This window comes from Lynx rufus, unplaced genomic scaffold (genome assembly GCF_022079265.1).
Source record: "Lynx rufus isolate CCGP_SWC_20201006 ecotype Redwood Valley unplaced genomic scaffold, mLynRuf1.p SCAF_18, whole genome shotgun sequence".
NCBI lineage: Eukaryota > Metazoa > Chordata > Mammalia > Carnivora > Felidae > Lynx > Lynx rufus.
Window position 1 is genome coordinate 36,297,081 of NW_025814832.1, and position 26,116 is coordinate 36,323,196.

The 26,116-nt window shown below is 40.6% G+C and overlaps 1 protein-coding gene across 8 annotated transcripts in view; it reads right to left on the reverse strand.

The window, feature by feature from the left end:
* CEP112 (centrosomal protein 112) overlaps positions 1 to 26,116 on the reverse strand; it is a 420,870-nt gene that overhangs the window by 194,734 nt on the left and 200,020 nt on the right. For all 8 annotated transcript variants that reach the window (XM_047081540.1, XM_047081543.1, XM_047081542.1 and 5 more), the window contains one exon: positions 23,108 to 23,290. In XM_047081540.1, coding sequence (XP_046937496.1) covers positions 23,108 to 23,290 — 183 coding nt within the window. The remainder of the gene's footprint in view (positions 1 to 23,107; positions 23,291 to 26,116) is intronic.

Here is a 26,116-nt window from a genome sequence, read left to right on the forward strand (position 1 = left end):
TGGAACTAAAAAACATTCTAATTCGTAAACGCGGGGAGAGGAAAATTTATTACATCTATCAAATGAAAACAAGATGCTCTGAAAAATAAATAGCAAAAGTACAAAAAGATCTTTTAGGCCTTCAAAACATGATTCTTGAGCGTAAAGGGAAAGGGAAGGAAATCTGCAAAAAACATTGAGCAAAAGAAAAAATGAAGACAAATTCGAGGAAGTAACAGTCACAAAGGCTTTCTGAGGTCTTTGATTTAGAATTAGAGCAAGCTTGATAAAGGCAATTAACCACCTTGTGGTTGTGAGGAGTGAAAAATTGCCAAGGACAAGACTGTCTCGTACCTCTGACCACAGTATGGGGCACGTGGCCAGTGCTCAGTACTAGTTGTCTTAACTTTTCTTAGTCAAGTGCTAACATCTCCCAATTGTTCCACCTCAGACCCTGCCTAGTAAAGGAACAATGTTTATTAATCCCACACTCTCTGTCTCAGATTAGAAAGTTTATAATTACGGTGAGTACGAAAACGAGGAATAGCAGGTCGAAGGCCCTCTGTCACATAGGGCGATGCTGCTTTATTGTAACTGACATATTTTTTCCCCTTGTGTCATTTTTATAAGAGTGGACACAGCCAACTTTATACATTAACTTCAGAGGCAAAGCTGGAAAAAGGCTGTGTGTGTATCTGCGTGTGTGTGTGCGTGTGTGTGTGTGTGTGTGTGTGCACATGTGCATGTGTGTGTGTGTGTTTTTCCCCTTGGCCAGCAGACATAGCTTCAAACAACTGTCTTATTATTTTATCCCTCAAAAGTTAATTTATTGCCTGGAAAAGAGCTAAAGAAGTTCCTGAAGATGATCTCACACTGTGTTCCCTTTGCCAACTGACTATCCTTAATTATAGCATCATACCCATTGGACGCGGATGAAAAGAATGAGGGACGGTCCCATGGTACCACAGTACACCATCACACAGTCACCACATTTGTCCTCGCAGTGGCAACACTTCCATGGCATTTAAGGAGGATTTCTACACACGCTGAATTCATCTATGTACCAGAGAAGCACCTAGAAAATCTCTACGATAAAACCATACCGATCTCAATAACCGCTAAGAGAAGACAACAAAATCAAAGACGCTCTCTATCCCCAACCCCCTTGTGAAGATTTTCGCGTGAAGTGTAGAGAGGGACATTAAGTTGGGCTGGAATATTGTTCTAACACCACACACTAGGTAGTGCCATTCACCCCTTGGGAGACCATGATGGCTTTCTGCAAGGAACGAGACAAGGACTTTTGTTGGTTGTGCTCCTGCTTCTTACGGACACGGCAGCCTCTGCAGGAAGAAGCGACATGGAGATAACGTAATTTTGTATTTACTGGGGAAAAAAGCTGAGAGAAATAATAAAGGAGGAAAAGCACACTCTTTTCGATGGAAAGAAAACGCCACAAGGGCAGAGTCCAAGGAGCACGGACTGTTCAAAGGTGGAGCCACCTCCCGGAGTGGCTTCAGTCTCCTTCATGGTTCACAATGCTTCGTTCCATCTCCAGCACTGAGCTCGGCACGTTATTTCGCAACTATGTTTCTCTGTCTTTTACTCCCTGCGATTAACTGTGTCTATACATTTTTGCATCCTCAGCAGCTATCGATGTGCCTGAGACTAAGGAGGCCGTCAGCACACGTTGGATGCTTATTTCATAATTTTAATCATATTACCAAAATAGTAACCAGCTCCCTGAAGTGATTATTAGAGATACAACAGACAACCTCCGCATATTTCAGAAGTCGGAAGGTTAAAAAATATGCTATGGGAACCAGCAAAGCCCAGACCTACACCAATCCCTGCCGAACGGTTAAATTTGTTGATCTGTGTTCATTCATTCACTGAGGAAGCATCAGCACTGGGGCCAGGCCCTCTAGTAGACAGGTTCATAGACAGGCAAAGACAGAGAAGCTATAGTCTCTCCTCTGGAGACCCAAACATGTAATTAATAATGACACACAGTAACTGTGGGCTAATTATGTAGTAAAACCTTGGATTGTGAGTAACTTGTTCTGCGAGTGTTCCGCAAGATAAGGAAACATTGGGGCGCCTGGGTGGCTCAGTCGGTTAAGCGTCCGACTTCGGCTCAGGTCACGATCTCGCGGTCCGTGAGTTCGAGCCCCGCGTGGGGCTCTGGGCTGATGGCTCAGAGCCTGGAGCCTGCTTCCGATTCTGTGTTTCCCTCTCTCGCTGCCCCTCCCCCGTTCATGCTGTGTCTCTCTCTGTCTCAAAAATAAATAAAAAATAAACGTTAAAAAAAAATTAAAAAAAAAAAAAGATAAGGAAACATTTCCAATAAATTTTAACTTGATACACGAGTGATGTCTCGCAGTACGAGTCGTACGTGACGCTGAACCTCACATGATCTCAACCGAGCCAATGGTTCCTCTCTCTCGCTCTGCGGGATTGTGGGTAATCATCTCTCATGTTCTGACGCTTGGTCTCAGGCTGCAGTGTTTGACAGAAATCAAAGATTTTTTTCAGAACACTGGAAGGTGCCCACAACTGGTACTACTGTGTTTTTTTGTCACTTGAAAGCACCTACGGGCATCCCTTTGCTTTTCTACACAAGAGGAAGTTTAGGAATGCTTTGCTTCATTCTAGGTTATTGGATAGGCTCCTTGTTAAAACTGCATGAAAAGAAAAAAGATTCCATTGGACCAACAGCAGTGATTCCACGAATGATAGTGAAAGCCGTCCTACACAGTAACCCTCCTCTCTCCGGTCTCCCTCACACCAGCCACGAACGTTTTGAAAGGTAAGTGCAGGTCAATTTGTTTATTTTTCTTCATATTTTGTATTTTTTACTATTTTGTACTATATTACAGTATTGTAATCATCTTTACATTAATATTTTTGGGTTGTGGAACAAGTCATCTGAATTTCCATGATTTCTTATGAGGAAATTCGCTTTGATATACGAGTGCTTTGGATTACAAGCATGTTTCTGGGATCAATTATGCTCGCAAACCAAGGTTTTCCTATATATTTCTTTCAATTTTTACTTTCATAGTTTTTGGTTGCTGCCTTTTAGAAGTTCCGTGGGAACTCCAGGGACGGGAACACTTAAGTACACTGCCGTCCAAATGCCATCCGAACAACCAGAACAAACAGACAAAAAAGAAACAAAACTCAAGCAAAACCAAACAAGAAACAAAGAGCTAACATGGATTGGTGGCCTCTGTGACGGCATGGCAACCATCAGCCTCTTCCTCTGAGACCTAATCCAACCACTAGCTCCTCAGAGAAGAGCTCAGCTGTCCTCTGGCTGCCGCTGATCAGGGACCCTGCTCTTATCAGTACAGATGGTCAACAATGTTTCCTGAGGCCACAGTATGTACCAGGAATCTTTTAGGTACAGGTATACCGAAGTGAGGAAAAGGGACAGGGTCCCTCTTTTCGGTCTCTTTGAGGGAGTAGGCAAAAATTAATAAGTATGTAAAATAAATAGAAAAGTGCTCTGAAGTTCACAAACAAGGTACTCTGATAGAGGGTAGCAGGGCGAGGCCTTCTTGGAGAGAGTCGCTTGAGAAGTCCTATTCGAGGAGTTAACAATCGGCGAAGACTTACAGAATGAGGAGAAGCCGATCCTATGAAGCGCTAGAGCAAATGCCTTCCAGTTCCAACGAACATGACGAGCCAAAGTGTGAAGGCAACAAAGAGTGTGGTATATCTGAGTAACTAAAAAGAGGCTCCTGGAACTCAAGTATGGGCAGCAAGGGAGGAGCTGCTGGAGAAGAGGTTGGGAAGGTAACGCTAGGACCAGAACGTGCAAGGTAACGTGGGCCATGCTAAGAGGTTTGGGTTTTATTCTAAGTACAGGCTCTTGAAGGATTTTATTTATTTATTTTTTTAATGTTTATTTATTTTTGAGAGAGACCCAGAGAATGCAAGCAGAGGAGGGGCAGAGAGAGAGAGAGAGGGAGACACAGAATCCGAAGCAGGCTCCAGGCTCCGAGCTGTCAACACAGGGCCCGACACAGCTTGAACCCATGAGCTGTGAGATCATGACCTGAGCTGAAGGCAGATGCTCAACCGGCTGAGCTACCCAGGCGCCCCAAGAGGGATTTTAAACTCCCTTGCTTAAAATCCTTCAATAAACATTTTGATCACTATGGCTGTCGAGGAGAACGAGGGAGAAAGTGAGGCTCTCGGAAGACTACTGTTGAGGTCTGGGTAAAAGGCAGCGGTGAGCTGCACTAGAGGAGTAGGCGGAAGAGAAGGAAGTGAATGGGATTAGACATCTGTTTGGGGGCTGAATCTATAGCATTTACTGGTGAATTGAGAGAAAGGGAAGCCATTTCAGAACGGCCTCTAAGTTCTGTCTTGAGCACTGACTGAAAAGTGATGCCATTTACAGACACAAGACACAGAGAAGATGGGTGTGGAGGTTTCGGCCCTGAATCCGAGGTGTCTGTGAGCTAAGTGGGAGAAGAGGCCAAGGGGCGGCTTGATATTTGAGTCCAGCTCTCTGATGAGAGACAAGAACTTTGAGGTTATTAGCACAGACTTATTTAAGGCCACCAAAATGCAGATGATCACTTTACAGAAGAATGAAGAGGAAAAAGAGAAGGACCCAGCCTCGAATATTTAGCGGAGAGGTAGAGCGGCTGGTCGAGAAAAGACAAGCTAAGATGGAGAAGTAGGGGAAGCAGGAGGAGAACGGGGACTCAGTGGGAAGACAGACATAGTTCAGCACGATAAAGAGAAGGAGATAAGTCGGTGATAAAAACCTAAGTATGTGGCTAAAAGCAGCGAAAGACTGGCCAGTCACAGTATAATAAAAAGGGGGGTTAAAAGAGGTCCCAGGGTGAAAAACGGTGATGATTACAACTGAGAGGAAAATCCAGCTTCTGCCAAGTCACTCAATAAACTCTCATGAATCTACAAAAAAATATGTAAGGACTAGCAAAATAGATTTCCTGGTAAATCCTATACCAAAAAAATTAAATTAAATTAAGAAAATAATAAAAAGGTTTTCTTCTAAGGAGAAAAGAGAGAGAGAGAGAGAGTAAAAGAAACATTCTAGAATGAGGTGGACCATGGCCTGGAGTAAAAGAATTCATGTATCACTCCTCTTACTAATAACTCTTCTCCTAATTTGAAACTGAACATATTCAGAATTTCTTCAAACTATAGTTTGGATATTAATTTGTAGCTTAAATAGAAGTTGTTGGTGGATGGGCAAAAAAAAAAAAAAAAAAGAAAAAAAATGTGGTGCAGAATGACCAGATCTGTAGAATTAAATAGTACCAAACTGTCCAAGTAAATGGAAGAACCATCTTTATTCTGAGCAGCAGACAGCAAATTTCTAATGTAAAGCAGGTGGACGTTATCCTATGAAAATTCTCCATTGGGGGAAAAGTACTATTTATCCTGAATTACTATTAGAAAATTTAAAAATAATCACTTTCCACAACTTTAACACGGACTTTTATCTGTGTTCTAGGTTTGTAATGACCCTAAACTACTCATCTAGTGACTTAACTATTTGGCTCAAGACAGTATTTGTCATACAACAGGCATACTGAGCAAAGACAAATGTTGAAGTCTGCCTTAATGATTTTTTTTTTTCCAGGTCAAAACTCGGGTGAGGGGAAACATTTCAGTGCAAAAGAAGCAAAATGTTTTAGAATCGCATTGTTTTCCTTTTTTCAAAAAAAAAAAAAAAGTGTTTCGAATTCACTGATTACACTTCATTACCCCGTGATGCACTTGAACACATTAACACAGCAAGACGAATATGTAATAAAAAAGAGGATGCGTCTCTTAATCCTTCCTGTCAAATTTAAAGAGATACCAATCAACCAAACGCCTCGCTAAGAGTCATGAGACTGCTGTTTTAATTAGCTGGTGATATTTTTGACTAAAGAATCTCAGATGATGAAACCGTTTTTTCCTTGTATTGAACCAGCTTGGCCCAGACTAGCCTGTCCCGCAGTGACATGTATATTGAATACAAATCAGACGGCAGCTTTAAGTCTGTGTTGCAGCTCTCATTTCCAATTCGAGAACTGTACTATAATCATAAGCTTCTGGTGGATGAAAGGAAATCAGCTCTCTGAATATTAGCTAATGCCACATTTGCAAGTCCTGAAGAGATCTGTGCTGTTAAAAAAAAAAAAATAGATCATTTCGCGTGAACCTATATATATGAATTGCTTTGTACTGCTGAACTGATAGAAGCAATGCCTGTGCTGGGATTAAACCCCTTTTCATCATAAAACCTCATCTGGTTCGGAGTCCAAGTCCATCAAACCTTTTTCCTTTAAAGTCCCGCCTTTGATTCTACATCAATTTATTCAAACCGCAGCTGGGTGGCTGAAAACGAAAGGACAGCATCATTTAAACCAACCATGTTCCCAACTTGAAAGAAGGGCTATAATTAAAAAAATGGGCATAAAAGAATGGAAATGGGATAATATTTTTTAATGGTAGTTCAAAGGCCGACAGATGTCAGAGCCTTTGAAGATGTCAGTACACTGAGCAAGAAGTTGCCATGAAAGAGCTTGCCTGAGAGGTGAAGCAGCTTGTTAATGGCTGAAAAAACCCTTGCAGACACATCCTTGTGTTTTTAATTTGTCAGAGTTTCTGCAGTATTTTCTGATTAATGACACATGATTATAACTGCATAGCCGACATATTTTTATACTCGCTTAAATGAATAGTTTATTCCACATTCTTTTAGAAGTAGATAAGAACGGGGACACTTTCCGAGGAAGGCCAAAACTGTTCTGATTGCCTCGCATATTTATGCTAATTTTGTGGGACTGGCCAAATTCAGACTTACTATATGTTGCCAGCTTTTGTTCTTTAATAGTCTGATTGCTAGTAACATTACAATTCACATGCGGTCGGCAGAATGTGATTCACTACAATTTCACGTACGTGGGGCAAGATGCGCCTGAATAATTAATTTGTGCACCAAGTCATGTCAAACCAAATTAACGTTTAAAAACATCGCTGAGCTCAATCTAAACAACCGTGGGCTGCCATCAGGTTCCAGAAGGGAAAGAGCCGCTTAAGGGGAAAACTTGCAGCCATAACTATGCTATGGCATTAATGACTACTCAAAAACAAAGAGCTGCAATACCGTGTTTTAGGGAGAAGCTTTGCTGAGATCTGGGGGGAGGGACTCAGAATATCCCTGAACTATTTGTTCTTCTAAATAGTTCTGACATGTCAATTTGATTTGTTCTGTGAAATCGCCCTCACGATATTCATGAATGTTAACCACAAGTCACCAGTGAGTACTAGTAGCACAAAAAGGCTTTCCCACCAACGGGTATGCCTTTAATTTCCATCAGGACGAGGTGCAGGGGAGAGAAAGTTCACAGGCTTTGAAGTCAGAAAGATTTGGGTTCGAGTCCCAGCCCTTTCACTTATAAGGTGCACAGCTTGGGTCAGCCTTCCCCTCTGTAAAACCTGGGATAATACCTACATCCTTCCAGAAAGCATGTGAAAGGGTCTAGCATATCACGTTACGCTCAATTCCCCGTCTCAAAATAAATGATACACAGAACGATTAAAATGGCCATCTCTTGTTGAGAATGTTTGTATTTCTACATACAACAGAATCACGTTTTCAGGAAAGTGACCGTTCTTTTGAAAGTGGATGTTCAAATTTCCCACTGTCCCAGTTCCAATAGCTCGCAAGTACAGCCTCTTTCTTCTGGTGGAAACTTACCTGGCCGTGACCAGCCAAACCCTTGGGCACACACCTGTTTGCTTGTGACAGCTCACCTTTAGCCCAGTCGTGCAAGCACACCCATGGAGGCGGCTCAGCAGATGGGGCTCCAGGGCAGGGAATGCAGTGCAGGAGAGGGAATAACGTGCTGCAACAGGGTCAGGCAACCGACCTGGGAAGTCAAGAGGAGGAGGACCCAGGACTCCCCAACCCAGAGACAGGAGGTCTCTCACGGGCGGGAGGCCTACAGCCTTATTCTACAGGAGCTCACCCGTATCCTCTCACCTGTCTCCAGGCTTTCTATGAAGACTGGCGGGTCTTGGGGCTTATTTCCCTAAGGGAGGGGCTGTTTCCCCTTTTGTGACTCAAGGTGGCTATGGTTGGGGCATTGCTCACCCCGGGCACAACTTCAAAGCCGGTGGGGCTTGCCAGAAGCACCTTCCTACCTCCTCGTCTGCACTGCCTAAGTCTTTTGCTCCCCTCCCCCACCTCCAGATGTCCAAATCTTCTGACTACAGCCCCCTATGGCACCTTCCTTCTCTTTCTACACTCTTTCCATCCCTCAAGACTCCCATTTCTTCAGTGTAATGGATTTCTGCTTAATGAGAGCAATTTAATGAGACACAATCTCACGATACGGTAGCCGTACAGCCATAGCAGCAATTATGCCGTTTGCAACACTACGTGCACTTGCTAAACGGTCTGGCCAGGCTGTGAATTTCTCCAGGAAAGGGTTTTGTCTTACTTGTTTTTGTATGCCTCCTTTGAGCACAGCGACTGTGTACAGGAAGACATCTGCTAAATGAGAAATGAATGGAGACAGAGGAAGAAATCCTTGGAGATGTATTTTCATCTTGAAAGAGATAATTTGGGTTTTTTTTTAACCATATATCGTTCCTTATTTAAATTTTAAAAGTGTTCCTGAATTACCTATTCAAGAATGCATTTTACTGTATAGATTTATCCATTTTGGATTTTTAAAGGCTCACATGGGCCACCTAGTCGAGGCCAATGCATTCAGTAAAGAAAAGGGCAAGCGAGAGAGAGAAAACCCAAATTCTACTTAGAGATATTTCAAGCAATGTAACTGACAGATCCCAGGCACGGTGGTTGACTATTCTGGGCGGGAGATTTTTCACAGCACAGTGACTCAGTCTGAGACTGGGCTTTTTAGGGGAGCTTCAGAGAAGCTTGTGATCTTACCTCCTGTCAACTGACACTAGATATGTTCTCCCTCCCATCTCAGACCCTCAAACTCTTGGCTCTTACACAGACCCAGGCAAAACTTGTTCATTTGTATCTTACTGGGTGATTCTAGACAATCGATCCCTGCTTCCCTAGGTGAGCTGTGAAACCTTTCTCCGTACCCAACCTGGAAAGGCTCTCTGTGCACCTGAAACCTCGTTGGTCCCAGGAGCAGTGGAGGGATCGCAGGCACGGAGCAGGCCACATAGCTGACCCTCCCCACATTGCTACGGGAGCCTGGTTTAGTCATGCCTGCAAACCATACCCGACTCTGCCACTACCCGCCCGAGCGGCTTCATTTCCTCGGTCTCGTGTTTCCCATCTCTGAAATGGACTCGCTGTTCTCAAAGCCCACGTCTGGCTGCAGGATTGTGGGGCCAGTCTTCAGGGACTGTTGGCTGTTTGGTGCAGTAGTCTATTTATGTTGTGTGGCCACAGTTCACAAATTGAAATAAACTGATATTTATCAGGTTATTAAAAAATACTTGCCATTTCGAATTCTTATAAACAATCCAGAAGTTAAGTATTGTGATTTGTCCTCGCTCGTGAAATGTCACTTTCTCTCGGGTCCCTTCCTATCATCTTTGACCCACTCTCTCGGTCTTCTTGACCTGCTCTTTTTCCTCCGCCTTCCCTTAGGCAATGAGTGTCGTCTATTCTCATTCTACTCCAGGTCCTTAGCAAAACCCACCTTCACCATTGGTATCCATTACTATCCATCCTGGTGACTCTCAAATCTGTATCCCCAAAGGAGAGCTCTCTTTTGAACTCTGGTCCTGCATTTCCACTTACTTACATAATAACATGGACACCTAAGTGTCCGGTGGCACAGCAAGCCACATCCCTGGGTCTCCTCTCTCTCCCTCACTGCCATGTCAACTCACCCACTGCTGATACCTTAGCCAAGTCCCTCATCATCTGGGATGACTCCTAGCTAGTCACCCAGCCTCCAATGTCACTCCCTTCTGCTTCCAAATCCTCTGCTTAAAGTTTCTCAGTGACTTCTGATTGTTGACAGTTACGATCCCTAAAGTTTGTTATTGGACATTTCTATCATAAAAATTTGGGGCGGGGTGCCTGGGTGGCTCAGTCGGTTAAGTGTCCGACTCTTGACTTTGGCTCAGGTAATGACCTCACGATTTGTGAGATCAAGCCCCACATTGGGCTCTGCATTGACAGTGTAGAGTCTGCTTGGGTTTCTCTCTCTCTCCCTCCCTCTCTCTCTCTCTCTCATCTCAAAATAAACAAATAAACATGAAAAAAAATGTAACTGGGGCATGAAAGCCAGTGTGTACATGTATAAATCTGTAACACCACTGTACTGATACATTATGCACGTTATAAAAATTTACCCCAAATGGGTATTTTGACAAGATGAAATACAAGTACATGTAAAAAGAAGTTCTACATTTTATCTTCCTATATGCTAATAAACCCTGCTTGGGAGAACACTGTTTTAAATAATTACCAGAAGGGGTAGTAAGTTACAAGGAGGACAAGGAGGTAGACAAATGGAAGACACAGAAATGGCAACACAGACAGAGCGTATAAACCCCAAACTGGGGGCAGTGCACAAGGGGATCCAGTCCAGACTTCTCAACGTGGTACAAACTGTCTCCAAGTACTGCTTCTGCTAGTCCTGTTTGGAATGCTTTCCCGAGTCTAATTTGCATAGCCAATTTCCACTCATTTTTGAAATGCAATGCATATGATATCTCCTTTAATTCAATCTCGTCTCATTACCTCCCCAAACCTGATGCCCCCATAGCACATGATAGACGCATCTTCTGTACTTGGGATCAAAGTACCTTTATCACTTTGCTGTACTTTGATATATATATATATATATATATATATATATATATATATATTACAAGATGAAATACAAGTACATGTAAAAAGAAGTTGTACATTTTATCTTCCTATATGCTAATAAACCCTGCTTGGGAGAACACTGTGTGTGTATACACACACACACACACACACACACACACACACACACACATATATCTGTATCTGTAACTCTGGAAGGCTTAAAGGCCAGGCACACTAGACAAGGCCACAGAATAAAACTGTCCGTTTTCATGCTGATATAGTTACCAGTTCCTTACACACCTGGTGGGCAAGGCAGGCATGCAGGCAAAGTTTCCAGACAATAGAAAGGGGCCAGGAAGATATTAATCTCCCTCCACCCTACTGAATGGTGAAGGAAGTATCTTAAAGGGGCTCATTAAGACATCACGCTAAATCGGGTGGTGTCAATGGCAAAGGGATGCCTTCATGGGGACTTGAGGGCCCGGGCAGGGTGTCCTTCTGACCAAGGGTGTTATAGTGTCTGCTCTTATGTGTGGTAAGATGCATCCTCCATCTATGTTAAAGGAAGGCATTCTTTGCTCCTATCTGTTGGTATGAATCATATTACCCTCCAGATGCAAAATTCCTATTGCCCCAGAGACTGTAAGCTAGAGGGCAGGGATCGTTCCTTTTTTAATATTCCAAGGCCTAGTACAGTGCCTGACAGGTGGCAGCAGCTCAACAGGTGATGCTGAATGAATGAATGAATGAATGAACGAATGAATATTACAGATGTGAAAATGATGATCAGAGATATGAAAGAGGTCACTCAGGTTTATAGCAGCCGCTAAGTGGTAGAGGCTGGCCATGAACCAGCATCACTGTCTTCATATTTGATAAGAAAGTGGTCATTGCTTCCAGGTCCATGCTTTAATTACTATCTACATGGCAATGATGTCCAAATTCCTTTTTCTGGAACCTTGACCCGTATACTCAACTCCTCGGCTGACACATCTCCATCTGGATGTTAAAGATGTCACTCAAACTCAGCTTGGCAACAACAGAACTCTTGATTTTGTTGTTATTCCCTCCGAATCATGGTCACATTTGACCCCATCATTTATCTTAACAGCTCAGACTAAAACTCTAAAGAATCCTCTTTCCTTCCCCTCCCACACCTAACCCATCAGAAAGTCCTATTGACTCAAATACATGTATCAAATAGAAACCCAGGACTGGGGGCGCCTTGGTGGCGCAGTCGGTTAAGCGTCCGACTTCAGCCAGGTCACGATCTCGCGGTCTGTGAGTTCGAGCCCCGCGTCAGGCTCTGGGCTGATGGCTCAGAGCCTGGAGCCTGTTTCCGATTCTGTGTCTCCCTCTCTCTCTGCCCCTCCCCCGTTCATGCTCTGTCTCTCTCTGTCCCAAAAATAAATAAACGTTGAAAAAAAAAATTAGAAAAAAAAAAAAAAAAGAAACCCAGGACTGCACACAACAGCCTGAATGGACTTCAAAAAACATGAACTGGATCCTGTCGCATCACTGCTTGGAATGCTCTCATTGTCTTCCAGGGGCACCTGGGTGGCTCAGTCGGTTAAGCGGCCGACTTTGGCTCAGGTCAAGATCTCACGGTTCGTGGGTTTGAGCCACTCATCGAGCTCTGTGCTGACAGCTCAGAGCCCGGAGCCTGCTTCGGATGCTGTGTCTCCCTCTCTCTCTGCCCCTCCCCGCTCGTGCTCGCATGCTCTCTTCTCTCTCTCTCTCTCAAAAATAAACATCAAAAAAAATTGTTTTTTAATAAAATGGAATCCCAGTTCTTCAAAGGCCCTGTAACCTTCCCCGTACCTGCTACATTCATGCCATCAGACTTCCTTTTTTATTTCTTGAACACACCACATTTATTCTCCCCCAGGGTCTCCTCACTGTTGTCCCCGCAGCCTGGCTGGCTTCTCCTCAATCAGATCTTTCTTAGCTCAGACAGCTCTTCCTTGGAGAGGCCTTCTCTGGTGGCTCGCGAAGACACTCACTCAGTCACCCGTCATACCTCTCTGGGTTAATTTTCAACCTACCCATTATTGCTATGTGATGCTCTCCCTGTCACTTTGGCTGTTTTTGTGTTATCATCTGCCTTCCCCCATTCAAGTGTAAGTTCCTTTAGAGCAGAGCATTGGTCTCTCTTGTTCTTTTCCATACCCAGAGCAGGAACCCCCTTAGGGCTAGATGGGCCACACTCTACATAACCCTCGGACAATATTCACATGCACCAGGATGTGAAACACACCTCCTGAAACACCCAGCCTCAGGGCCTGGTACAGAACAGCACTCAAGAAATCTTCATCGAATAAATGAATCAAGCTGAATAAAGTCTCTGTCATGAGGAAATTCCATATACATAATTCTGCCCAATTTTTACAGATGGAAAAATGTATATGGAAATAAACTTGATTCATACGTTATCTGAAGAGTCACAGTTACTAAACTTTTGAAGTCACAGTTCCCTTTTGTTGACATCAGTGTGGAACAATGAGATTTCAAAAAGCCATCAGAATAGTTAACGATAATGATTTTCAGGAGAAGATTTACTAGTCTTATTTCTGAACTGAATGACTTATTTTAAGAAATGCCAACTTTGTAGGCACGGGTTGTGACGTTTACTGCCGTCACTAGCGATGATCCCAGAGGTCTAAGTACACGAGTGCATCTCCATGTTTCCCAAAGTCTGAACCAGGATATGAACAGTCAGGATTGACATTAATAGCGGCTGGCAACACCCTGTACCCCTTGAACTCATGGCTTTTGTCTAATGACAGCTTTGGCATAATTTCTGAATAAGTGAAGAACAAAAGTTTTCAAACCTCACACTCCACTTTCATTGCCCATGCCAACATCACTTTATCTGGAGCTACTATAAAACTTGCCCAACAAGTGAGGATAACGTTTACATTACAAAAAAATTAGCTCTTCGGGAAACATTTGGTGAACACATGGATTTTGTACATTAAATGACATCTTTGCAAATAACAAAATAAATAAGGTCCTGCTTGACCCTAGGGATCTGGGCTTTGTTTCATTAATAAATACTGACTTAAGAGGCAAACTTAAGATGAATGAATCACCAGTTTAATTTTAACCTTTTTAAAGACCTGTACCTTTCGAGTCCTTCCACTGGAAAATTCCCTGGTTTTGAGATGCTAGGGGCTGGCTGGGCTGTTGGTTTCATGTTCACTGGAAGCTCCTGTGTACCACAGAGTGATATCAGTGGGAGAGACCTGAGCACGCACGCACGCGCGCACGCACATACACACACACACACACACACACAGGCACAATGCAAGACTAATGTTGCATTACAATGGCCCCCACTAACAAGGGAAGAGACCCCCGATCCAGGCCACAGACTTCAGCAAACTTCATTCTCAGAGGATGCCATTATCTCATTTCCAAATAGGACTAATACTTTTAGGCCTTGACCTCATACCTAAGGAAAACAAATCAAAATGAACCGGAAAAATAACACACATTTTCCATCCCTGCGAGTCGAATTGTGTACAGTTTCTTTCTGATTTCTCGTGATCTCTCTCCAACCTCCCAGGACACAATTATCCGAAAATACTCGAGAGGCCAGGTAACAATGTAAGATAAGTGACGAAAAAGAATTTTCGCTGAATTTTAACATTCCTTTCAATGGGAAAACGCTACTCCCAAGTTTCACATGAATCCACCAATTTCAGTGCTTTAAGTCTCAGTTAGGCCAGTTTTTTTATTATCTCCTATTAACAGTATTTTTCAAACATTTTCTGTACACAAACATTAAAGTAGCTTGAAAATAGACTATTATTTTCATGTAATGCCTTGCTCCCCTCCTCAGACATGAGTTTACGGTCTCCCTGACATCAATTCCTGTCATTTTTCTCATGAGAAATTCTCAGGTGTTAAGTATCTTTCCTATCATGCAACTAGGCATGATTCCAATTAGTACTGAATGGAAGACAAAATGACAGTTTAATAAGCTTCAATTTGCCAGTGCTTTGAACGTGTGATGATATCATCATTTTGCCAATCATTTCTTGCACTTTGGCTCCGACCTCTCTGTCACAAAAAATTACCTCAAATGTATAAATAAAGACATCAAGGATGTCTCTCAGAGAACGGACTGAGTCAGAAATCCAAAAACGACTTTTCCAAGACATCAAGAAAGAAGAGTTATTCATGCAGTGTTTCCTCCAAGATAATTTCTGCCAACATTCTTAGTAATTTTTTTGAGGCAGAGGTGAAAAGGACAAGGAGGAGCAATACGCTAAAAATAACTGAAGGCAATTTTTCCTTATGTCAATGGGAATGACATTCAGGATGTGGAATAACAATTTATCTCTGGGGTATTTTATGTAAAGAGAAGAATTCATCTGAAAACTTCTCATCCGGACCAAAGTCAGTCTAGAATTGAGCTATAACTGCATCAACATAAATTGTCTTTGAGGATTCTAAAAGAAACACGGTTTCTAATTATTCCTTGTATTTCTAGAGAGTCTCTGGGTTTGAATTTACTAAACTGCCTTGACCTCACTTCTAAAAGGTTTGGACTAGCTGCTGTCATGCAATAAAGATCATTACACGGGTTCCCTTAGGGGAGAAATTGGGAAACTGAAGTCTTTGAGATTTAAAAATTCATTCCATAAAGTGAAGGGATCGTATGTGAAATTCCAAACTGGTGTGTGACTATGATAGGTGTTCGCCTATAATAGGCCATTGACACCAGAGCTCATTTCACCAGTACCAACTGCAGATTCCTGCTAATTTTTATCGAGATTGGTAGGTTCATTGACGTAAAAGCTTCCTACATTCTTCCTCTAGACACATCTTCTCATTTCAGTAATAATGCAAAAGCCAAAAGTGAACCCATTTCAAAAACATATTTATTTTTCCAGTCCACAAATTCTGAAATTTGTGGGAAGGAATTCTCTTCCAAATAAAATATTAAGAACTGCCTATCTCTTCGGAGTTAAATGTGTCTCAGAAGAGAGACACACAGCCATGGCTTGTGGCGTCGGAGAAAGTTTGAAACCGTTGCTCAATCTTGATTTGGATTTAAACGGTCTGAGGTATGGGTATCAGTACGTTAAATCTAGCCATGAGTTGACAATCCAACATCGAAAATATAGTGGAATTTATGCAGAATAAATGAAACTCAGAGACGACGGACTCATACACAAGTAGGCATATGGGGCACGGGACTCTGCCACACGAGTCTCAGCTACACTAACTTACCTACTAAGTTACACAGGCACAACGTCCTGCGTCCACACACTTGTAACCTTGGGCATTCTACTTATGCTTTCTGAAACTTGTCTCCTTGATAAAATGGACTAACATACATTCGTCTTTGGACCCAGGCAAGAAGGTCCAAACAGAGCTCCCAAATGGGAAGTTTAATCCTCATGGGGGGTTGGAAGGGTTCAAAGAGATGGTGCATCGCGAAGGACCTAGCAGAGAGCCTGGTGAACGCAAGGCACGCAATAAACATTTGCTGCTGCTGCTGCCGCCGCCGCTGCTGTTAAGCACAAACAAGCACAGGAATTCAGTGCTGTTCAGGGAGGTACTGCTTACTAAAGCTGGAACTCACGCAGCAGGATTCAATTATGACTTTGCAGCAACGGCAAGTATGGCAACTCACGGAAAGAAATGCGAATGGTGAGGAGCCTCTCAGCTTGGGGAGCAGGGTACCAGCGTCTCTCTCACGCTAGGCAAGGGCTCACGTATAACCCTGTGCCTTTTTTGCCATGTCCGAGTCTCTCCCCAAATCTAAAATCTCTCTTGCAAGAGGCTGGGGGATCGAGAACGAGTACTGAATTAAGACTAAGGAGCCCTGCTTTGCTAGTTCTGTGACCTTGGGCAAAGTAGTGGCCTTGAACCCTAGGTTCTTCATCTGTAAACTGAGAATAATTGGATGTGGTCATCTCTTTACTCAGTCTGGCTGTGCTGCTGCTGGATACGTAGATACCTGCACAGGTGCACGTCCGGCACAACGTCCTGTGTCCACACACTTGTCCCTCGCCATCTCCCCGGTTTTCACCACTGTACCCCCTATTTTAAATATCTCCAGCATTTAATTATTACTTCTTCAAGGACAACTTTAATCTATCTAAAAAATCTATGAAGTAGAGTGAGAACAAAAGACAGATTTTTAAAGCAATCATTTAATTGACACAAAGTTGTTGATTCAAAGGGAATACTTCATGCCATTATTTGGAAGGTTTGTCTTTAAAAGGAATATGCTTTATCTAAAAGTGGACCACATGCCATGGAATGTGGTTTCCATGGTAACTGCCACATTTAAAAAATATGCACAGGACTAAAGATACACTGTATAATACTTCTACAAATGGATCATTCCTAGAGAAATCAATTTCCTTGTCTCAGCCTGTTATTGTTTTTTCAACGTAATGTAATTTTCTCCACGACGAGGACCAAGTTGAATTATTTATAATAGTTTAATTATAGGAATATACGCTATTTGTGTGCCTATAAGATGAAAATAATTACAGAAGTTTAGAATTATAATGGAAAAAGAAGGCTAGTGATCTACAAAAAAATGTAAACTTTACTTTGAAAGGTCATCTTCCTATATTTTCTCCTAATTAAGTACCTAAGAAATAGTATTCTTATACATAGTAATACATATAACATAAATAAAACATATTATTAAATTCATATGTAATACTATTAGACAAAACACCATTGGCTACTGATAAAACAGGATCTTTGCATCAATATATCTGTGTCAAAATATGAAATGAACTTTGATCCTCCTTGGAAATTTCTGTATAACCTGTGCTTTTGGTATCAGAAAAACAGTATTTCCCGCACAGGCTTTTCAAAATGGCTCAGTTAGGAAAACCTCTGTTTATATTCTAAATGTATGCAGTAAGTTTTTGATCGGTCTTAAATGCAGCTCTTCGATAATACCATAAAGCTTCATCTAAAGAAAATAAATTGAAACCTGTAACGTGTGGTTTTACCACAAGTCCACTGAAAAAGTCTTACTTTCTTTTCGCAGAATAATAAATTGTTAAAAACATCTTCCCACCAACCCTTCTTATGTCTGACATTACACATTATGTGCATTGCAGCAAAACCCACCTAATACTGAAAGCACGCTTAATCCCATGCCTCTTTCCCTCTACTACAAATAACTTAGTGTATCGGGGGTAAGTATCAAAGCACGGTGTGCACACAGCTGGAACACCAGGCATCCACTCTGATGTGACTGTGGGTGTCACCAGGGACAGGAAGGGAACAAAAAAGCAGGGTTACATTGACCGCAACAGCCTCATTATGGTAGCGGGAAAATATTTACATAGTTTGTTTTTTCCACATGATCTGTCCAGTTGACCCAAAGAAATGAAAATATTTACTACCTCAAAACCAAGTAAATGATCTTAGTGAATAAAAGACGATGAAGTACCATTTTGGTCATGGAGGGAGAAAGGGAACTGTTTTAGTACAGGTACAAATACCCTATGCTCCTGAACCAAATTACCACTTGCTTTTATTTCTTATAGTTTTCCATAGTATAAATTCAGAGGACAAGAGAATCAGCTGGAAGAAAGAGAGCAACAGATTTCGAAATGAACAGCTGGGCATTAGCTTTTAAACTACCTCTAATCTCAGCCATGTTTCTCTAAAGATGCTTTGTAAGGGCTACAGGATCAGTCACATAATGAAAGTACTAGACTTTGCTAGTCTCGCGATTTAAAATATCCTTTCATTTGATTCATATGTACAAAATTGGATCTCCTGAAGCACGTGTGTTTTTTGATATTGAGCATGATGGTATTCATCATTTTATTTGATCAAAATGAAACGTGGGCGCATTAAAATAAAACCTGCTCATTACATTTTGTGAAAGTACTTAAAGACTCCAAGATGTTCCCGCCACATTTCATTTCCAAATGTTTTAATACACAGAGATGTCAACAGTTATATTGGTCAGTATCCTTCAGGCTAAGTCCTCTGTCATATATTTCTCTCAGAATTGGGAGCTAGAAAAAAAGTGAACTGGTATGATTTCTTTCACAGATCATCAGAATGACACAATTCATCATGTTCCCCTCTTCACTGTGGCTTCTAGGTGCGCTCAGAGCTAAAACTGGTAGGTCACTAAAGCATTTTTAAAAGTAGTATAGGTTTCCTGATGGAGTGAATATCGTTTATTGCTTAATTACTATTTTCAGTTATATTTTAGCTGTTTAAATGTTTTTTTTATTACAGAATGCCGCCTCACATCCCTTTTGAAAGTGGTTGACATATAAAAAAATTAAAATCAATGTTTCCAATGGAAAAATGCTACCCGAAAAAAAGCCCAAAGACCATGTACAGGTTTAGCTGTAATGTTTAAAATCTACATATTGCTCAATTCATCCATAAGTAACCTTAGAAGAGTCTTAGAACAGCCAATATTTAGTCCACCATACACAGGCACACACCCAGTTTTAGAAATGAACATTTTTAATCTGGGCCCGGATTACCAAATTCATGGAAAAGAAAGTGATGTCATCGAGATATAATTTTAAAAATTACAATTGTCTTACCACAAACATCTTTTCTGGAGATCTTTTTTTAAGTAGAAGAGAGAAAGAAGATTTCTGAAAACCCTACATTTTACAATTAGCCATAGGACAGCCTCTTACTGTGAATCAATATGGCAAAACCAAGATGTTCTGTCCATTTATTATGCAAAACTCGTTCATAATAGCATCATGATTCTCAGGTTAGGAAATCAAGAAAGGCATCAAGATCCCAAAGTTAGGAAAGATTCCATCTCCTGTATGCAAATTTTAAGTTTCATGTATTTTTGGATCTCGTGACAACCGTCTCCCAAGTCGGCTCTATTAATTTGCCTTCTACTGATGGTGGTTCACAGTGGCTGTTGTGGTCACCCTGAGTCTTCCAGGGGCCCGTACCTCAACAGGTGACATAGACAGCTGCCCCATGATGGGAACCCCACCTTTGGGGCGGATCTCAAAGGTCCTCTACGACATTCATACCCACCACTCACTCTGGCAACAAACATAAAAGATCAAGCAATCTCCAAGTGGTTCAGGGTCCTAAGAGAACAACTGAAAAGTCAGGGAACCTACGTTCTGTTTTTCTTATAATTCAAAGGAATAAACTGAGAAATTCTCTCACTACACTGCAGTTCAAAAGCAAAATCACATGCAGAACCACCATGCTAGAAGAGGTTCTCCTAAGATGATCATAACAAAACTATGAATTTTCTTTATGTGAAAAAAACATGATGAAGTCAATCAAATCATCCTCCAAATTAATTTCAATAAGAGGGATCTGGCAAAGGAGAAATATCTGACACTGAGGCTGTGACTTTCTATATGTCTTGGTATCTACTGACCTGGATGCTTTTTCTTAAACATTGTAACCTCAGGTAGACACCAGGCTGACCATCTTCTACGAAGGTGATAAAATTTAATGTGCATTTTAGCAAATGTAAGTATCACCACATAAAATATCCTACCATTGGAAGTCAAGGTATTATGACAAAGATATAATATATGCATAGAATAATTAGCCAAATACACCAAATAAAATGAAAGAAATGGTTACTTATCTTTAGTTGCATTGCCATACCTTATGATTTCTCTAGAAAACAGAAATTCCTTGGGTATAAAGTAACCTGTAATAATTATATAGCACATTCACCACAAGGGAGTTCCTGTCTGATATATGATTTACCTTACGGTAGGTAACTATACTTTATGATAATGGTTTTCTTATCAGTACATAATACATAATATATATGGAAGAAGCCCAAAGTAGACTTTTACTATATTGTCTGAATTCACAAATCTGATAGAAGAAAAAGCAGCAAGCAAAGCTAGAGTATCCAAAATTGGTACTTCCCTGGTCCTTTTTTGGTTAAGTATTTCAAACAGTCCTTTTTACAAAATGGCCTCCATTGCTAAACGGGAGTAGCCAAACGTGAACTGAAAATCAAATCTCTCTGGACCTAAAATGAAAAATGATCCAATCCAATATTTAAGGTACATAATACATGTGTCAAGCCACAAAACAGTGATTTGGAAAAGAAGATCTTCTATTTTTAAAAAAATATATGTCCCCTTTGTTTTTCTGAAATTTGTGAATGGAATTCAGGACTTAAAAGGCTTCACACATCACATTATTTAAGTCACAATCATGAAAAGATTTATTTGGAAAATTTAGAACTTACCTGATGGAAACTCTGAATTAATACCCTCAGTGAATAACCAAAATAAATACAAATTATTAGCATTTTGGTACACACGATAAGGTTTTCAAAAATACAACTCATTGGCAAATTAAAAAAAAATACATTCTCTAAAAACAATCAATCAAGTTTGGCTTCCACAGAAAATCATTTTCATTCAGATCAAGAATGCATTTAGCCTAAGTTTCCATTGCTTTACTAGGCGTTCCTATGACAGCAATTCCAATTGTTCCAAGAAAGACAAAATAGGAGAAACACAATCCTATGCTACAGCATTTGAAGAGGTCATATGGTCCTCATACTGATTATTTCAATTAGCAGAAATTCAATTAAGAACCTTATTGTACTCTCCCTGTGGCTTAATTATACGTAATAATTCTAAAATTTCCCTTTTGTTATTGGGTGAACCGCACCCTGTATATGGCAGATACGACATATGTAATATCACAAAGATTTCCTCTAAATTTGGCCTCCACTACTGTCGGCTTTCCACAACAGCACCAAAACAGTGGGAGTTATATAAATTAAGGTATTTTTATTGTATCACGGACTCAATTCTACTATGCAAACAGACCCTACACAGACTCAGAACCCAAATACTTTATCATTGAAGACAATGCTGAGGCTTAGCATCATCTTTGAAGGAGAATGTTAAGTTGGAAAATATTCTTAGTAAATTATATGGCTAACAATCGGAAGATCAGCTTATATTTTATAAAGGCTCTTATGAGGTTGGTGGCAAAAATATAACCCACATTGACTTAGCAGGAACCACCTGACTCTTCGGGTACCATGGCTACTACAATGACTACCTTTTTAGTTAGCAAATCCCCCATAAAACAAATTGAAAATAGTTCTCCTATAAGCGTATATTAGTGACCAAAAAAATCTGTGCTGAGTATACTTTTGGGCCCCAGTCATTCTCTGAAGGTAAAAGACAACTCAAGGTCAAATGAAAAATAACCAAGAACTCCTATTCTTTGCCTTACCGCCTCCCGCCCTCCACCCAAGAAATAAACATCTTACTTAATCAGCAGTTTTATAGTTGAGATGATTATAAAATTGTTTAAACACATGTCATAAAAAATAGAAGGCTTATTTCATTGTTTAAAAATTATATCATTTGGGGAGAAAGGATATTGAGGAAGAAGCTTGTATGTGATATGAATAATATGGTTAAGATTTCAATGGGAAAAGAGGTATTTATTAGACCTAGTAGATGATATGGTTTTATTAGAAAAGAAAATTATCTTTTTTTGTTATCAGTTGCTCTTCAATTTTTCTTTAATAAAATTTCACAGCAATCTCAGGAGGATACACGAAAGGCCTTTGATTATATATACCCCAAAGAACGTATTGTACCACAAAGATGCCCACACCCAATAAGATTTTTTTTTCATCTGAAATTTATAAAGATAATTTTCCATGCTGACAGTGCACATTTCATCCATAAGTTTGAAGAGTCAAATGCTACCACAGCTGGGGGTTATTCTGCCAAATGGTTTCCAACAGGGACTACAGAGGTGGAGGCTGGGGGGCATGTGCATGTCGGAAAAAGCGACAGACCTGATGGGAAATAGCCCTTCTCTGGAGTCATTTTTACCAATTGCCATCTGAGTGATCTAATCAAATATAGAGTCTAATGAAAAAAAAAAAAAAAAAAAAGCAACACCAGGAAGGAAAAGCAAATATTAAAACAGCTGCTTGATTACCTACAGAGATTAAAACAAAAAGCAAGGAGTAAGGCTGATATATTTCATAGGGATTTGCAGAGGCTGAGGGGAGGGGTAAGGGGCAGATACCTTAAAAAAAAAATCCATCATGAAAGGAACTGAGACAAGATTATAAAAAAGGGGCCAAGTTATAGCGCGCCATGGGATTTTTAATCTGGCTACCTGTGGTTTCTGTAGTTAAAGCCTTATTCATCCTCAAAACGGGGGGAGGGGGGGAGAAGAAAACAAAAAAATCACATTTATATGTCAGTTTTGCAAATGATCAAACAGCGTGCACCAACAAGAATAATAAGAAAACACTAAACGCTGATGACTTTTTAAAAATAGATAGCCGTTTTATCAAATATTATTGATAATTACCTGTGAATCTCGTTTCTTGAACTCTTGAATTTGATTTTCGTGCTCCATATTGGCAGCGCGAAGCTGTTTTTCCAGGTTTTCAATTTCCCGTTCATGGTCTCGGACTAGGCTATCCTTCTCTGCGTTATGCTGCTGTAATAGGTGCGTCTTCTCCTGTTCATGCTCCAGCTTCAGCTCTACTATCTGATTGGACAATGAGGAGGACAGTTCATCAACAGAACATCCTTGTCGTCATGACAACTCATGGACAGCTTAATTTTTCTCTAATTTGTCCAAGTTGAAAATTTTATTTTTGCGTCATTATTACCTCACCCTTGAAATACTCTCGTCTGGGGGGAGGGGGTGATTTTATCCAAACCTCCTAATATTCAAGCCAGTTGGGCATATTCAGGAAATCGTTCTGCAATCTGTTGACATAAATGCCTGAACATTGAAAAAAATTATGTCGAATGCTACGTATTTCCTACCCAAGAATTCGGGTATTACTGATCAGCAATGGTTATAAATGGTTAATAGTCAGTACGCGTTGCTGTTTGCTTAAATATATACACGTAAAAAGCAGCAATTAAATCGGTCAGTTTTCTTTATGATTTTCAAATAAAAGATCGAAGCTAAATACGCATCTGGATTATTGTATATACAGTTGTCTTTTTAAAAAAATAAAATGATAAATTTCAAAGCTCTATTATCTCGTTGTCAGCTACGGTATACCAACATAAACAGATGTTATGTGTTCCAGAAGGGCACCTGCTGTGCTGCAGGCTTGCGCCATGATTTCATAAAGAGCATTCTATTCTCAGGATCCTTTCCCAGTCCACTCCACACTGGAGACTGTGACCTTGGCCAGTCTTAGCCTCTCCCTGCTAGACTGAATGGCAGCCCGAGACCAAGGGCCTGGTTGCCGCAGCTTTGATACTAATCCTCCCAGACTGTGCACAATGGCACCCTACCTGGCCTGCAAACTATAGCCAGCCAGGCTGTCTTTGAAGCAGGTGATGAATAGGGGACTGCAGGAAGCCAGCTTCCCCAGTGAACTCCAGGCCACACAGCTGCTAAGAACAGTCACTTGGATTTTTCTTCAGTTTTGGTGGATTTCAGGGGAAAAAACTGCTGTTATCTAGAATATGTTGTGTTATTTTCGGCGTGAGAATCCATCTTCAAAAAAGCTAACAGTAGGAGCCTGCTCCAAATCGATCTTGTTTCTTGTGTCGTGCAATGAATCACCAGCCTACCTTATCTTAAAGCGATAGCATTCATTTCTCCAGGCGTACATGCTACGCTAAATTTCAGAACTTCTTTTCTTTTGAGATTTGAAATTCTCATCCTCTAATTGCAAATTAAGAATCAAAACACGAACTGAATGTGCTTACACACAGGTTTCAACATGTTTCCTTACTGTGATTTTTCTTGGAGTTGGAAAATGAGCACGAAATTTCTGGCCACTCATAAATGTACTATACTATTTAGAAGAAAGAAAAGGATACTCGCTCTTCATATCCACTTATCAGAACAAAATAATGTATAAAATAATATAGAAATATTTATTTTGCATCTGAGAACAAAGACGCATTCTAGTGAATTTGTGCCTACTTAAAATGTAGGGATCTTTCTTCCATATTATTCTACTGTTGGCAACATATAGAAAAAATAACATAAACATCGTCTGCTTATCTACCAAGTAGTAAACCTTTCTTATTTAAAATTAATGTGCATGTTTTACTCTGATTCACCCAACTATAATGTTAATCGCAAAAAAAGAATTCAACGTTTTATTGATATTACTGCATTATTTCAGGCATCTGAGTTTATGAATTATTGAGTTAGAATATTTTTAGTTCTTGGACACATTATTATTTCTACTCAGTGTTACACTATCAAGCATTATTATAATAAATTTATAAGTTTTAATTAAAATCATTTAAGTATATAACACACTGAAAGAAGTGGATGGAGGTAGAAAGTTCTAGTGAGATCTGATTCTCAAAAGTCTCAGGAACATTGAGAGAATGGATAGGATTTAAAATTGATGGAAAACCAATTATTTTATACACTCAAGGAAAAAGCAACCAGTTGACCTGTAATTAGGGCAGAAGAAGTACAGAAGAACTTCTTTCCCCCAAGAAAAAACACACCACACGATCGGGAGTCACTATCAGATAGATTGTGAGTAATGGCGCTGCCTCATTCTAGGCTCTAAGTAAGGTACTTTCATAGTAACTTTCTCCGAGTTATTTGAAGAGCTCTTGTAGACTGATCAATGGCCTGCCCATGTTCAGATTTCAGTTTATTCATTTTTAAAAATCAGGAACAAATGAAATAGAGATAGTAGAATTTCGAGCCTAAAGTCAGATGTTCATAAATTAGTAGTACTTTGTTATTTTGTCAGGACCCATTGCTCAGTGATGCTAGTGAACGAATGAATAAATCTCAGTTGCGAGAGCCTTTTAAAGTGAAATAGCAGAGGCCTGTCTGCTCACACCAACACTACCTGGCCAACCTCTAGGTGTTATGAACCCTTTCTGGTCTTTGCCCAGGATTCCTCACTGTTAGTACCTTCTGGCAGATGTCTTCTCCTCATAAATAGCAGAGCCCAGAAGAAAACCCTAATGCTCTGGAAACAACTTAACGATGATATTCATAACCACAAAGGCCATCATCCAAGTGGATCTGTGTTTAAATTGAAGATTTCACTGGTCCCTAGCCCCTTCCATGTAAGTAAATGTTAACAGAGTTTTTTGCCTTTTCCAGTTCCGTCTTTTACTTGTGGGCATATCTCAAAAGCAAACATGAAGTACAGTACTTTATCTTGGACTAATAGATACTTCTGGTTGACCAACAATAATGTCTAACGGAGTTAATGGTGACCAGGAGGTTGTAAATCGCAGAAAATGTGGAGGATGTAAAAGTACACAGCATCCACAAAGACGAATGTTCAGTGACAACGAGGTCTCTGTGTCGAAGCGGTCCAGAACCCATAATCTATCCTACAGGGGCAAATAGGATGCACCA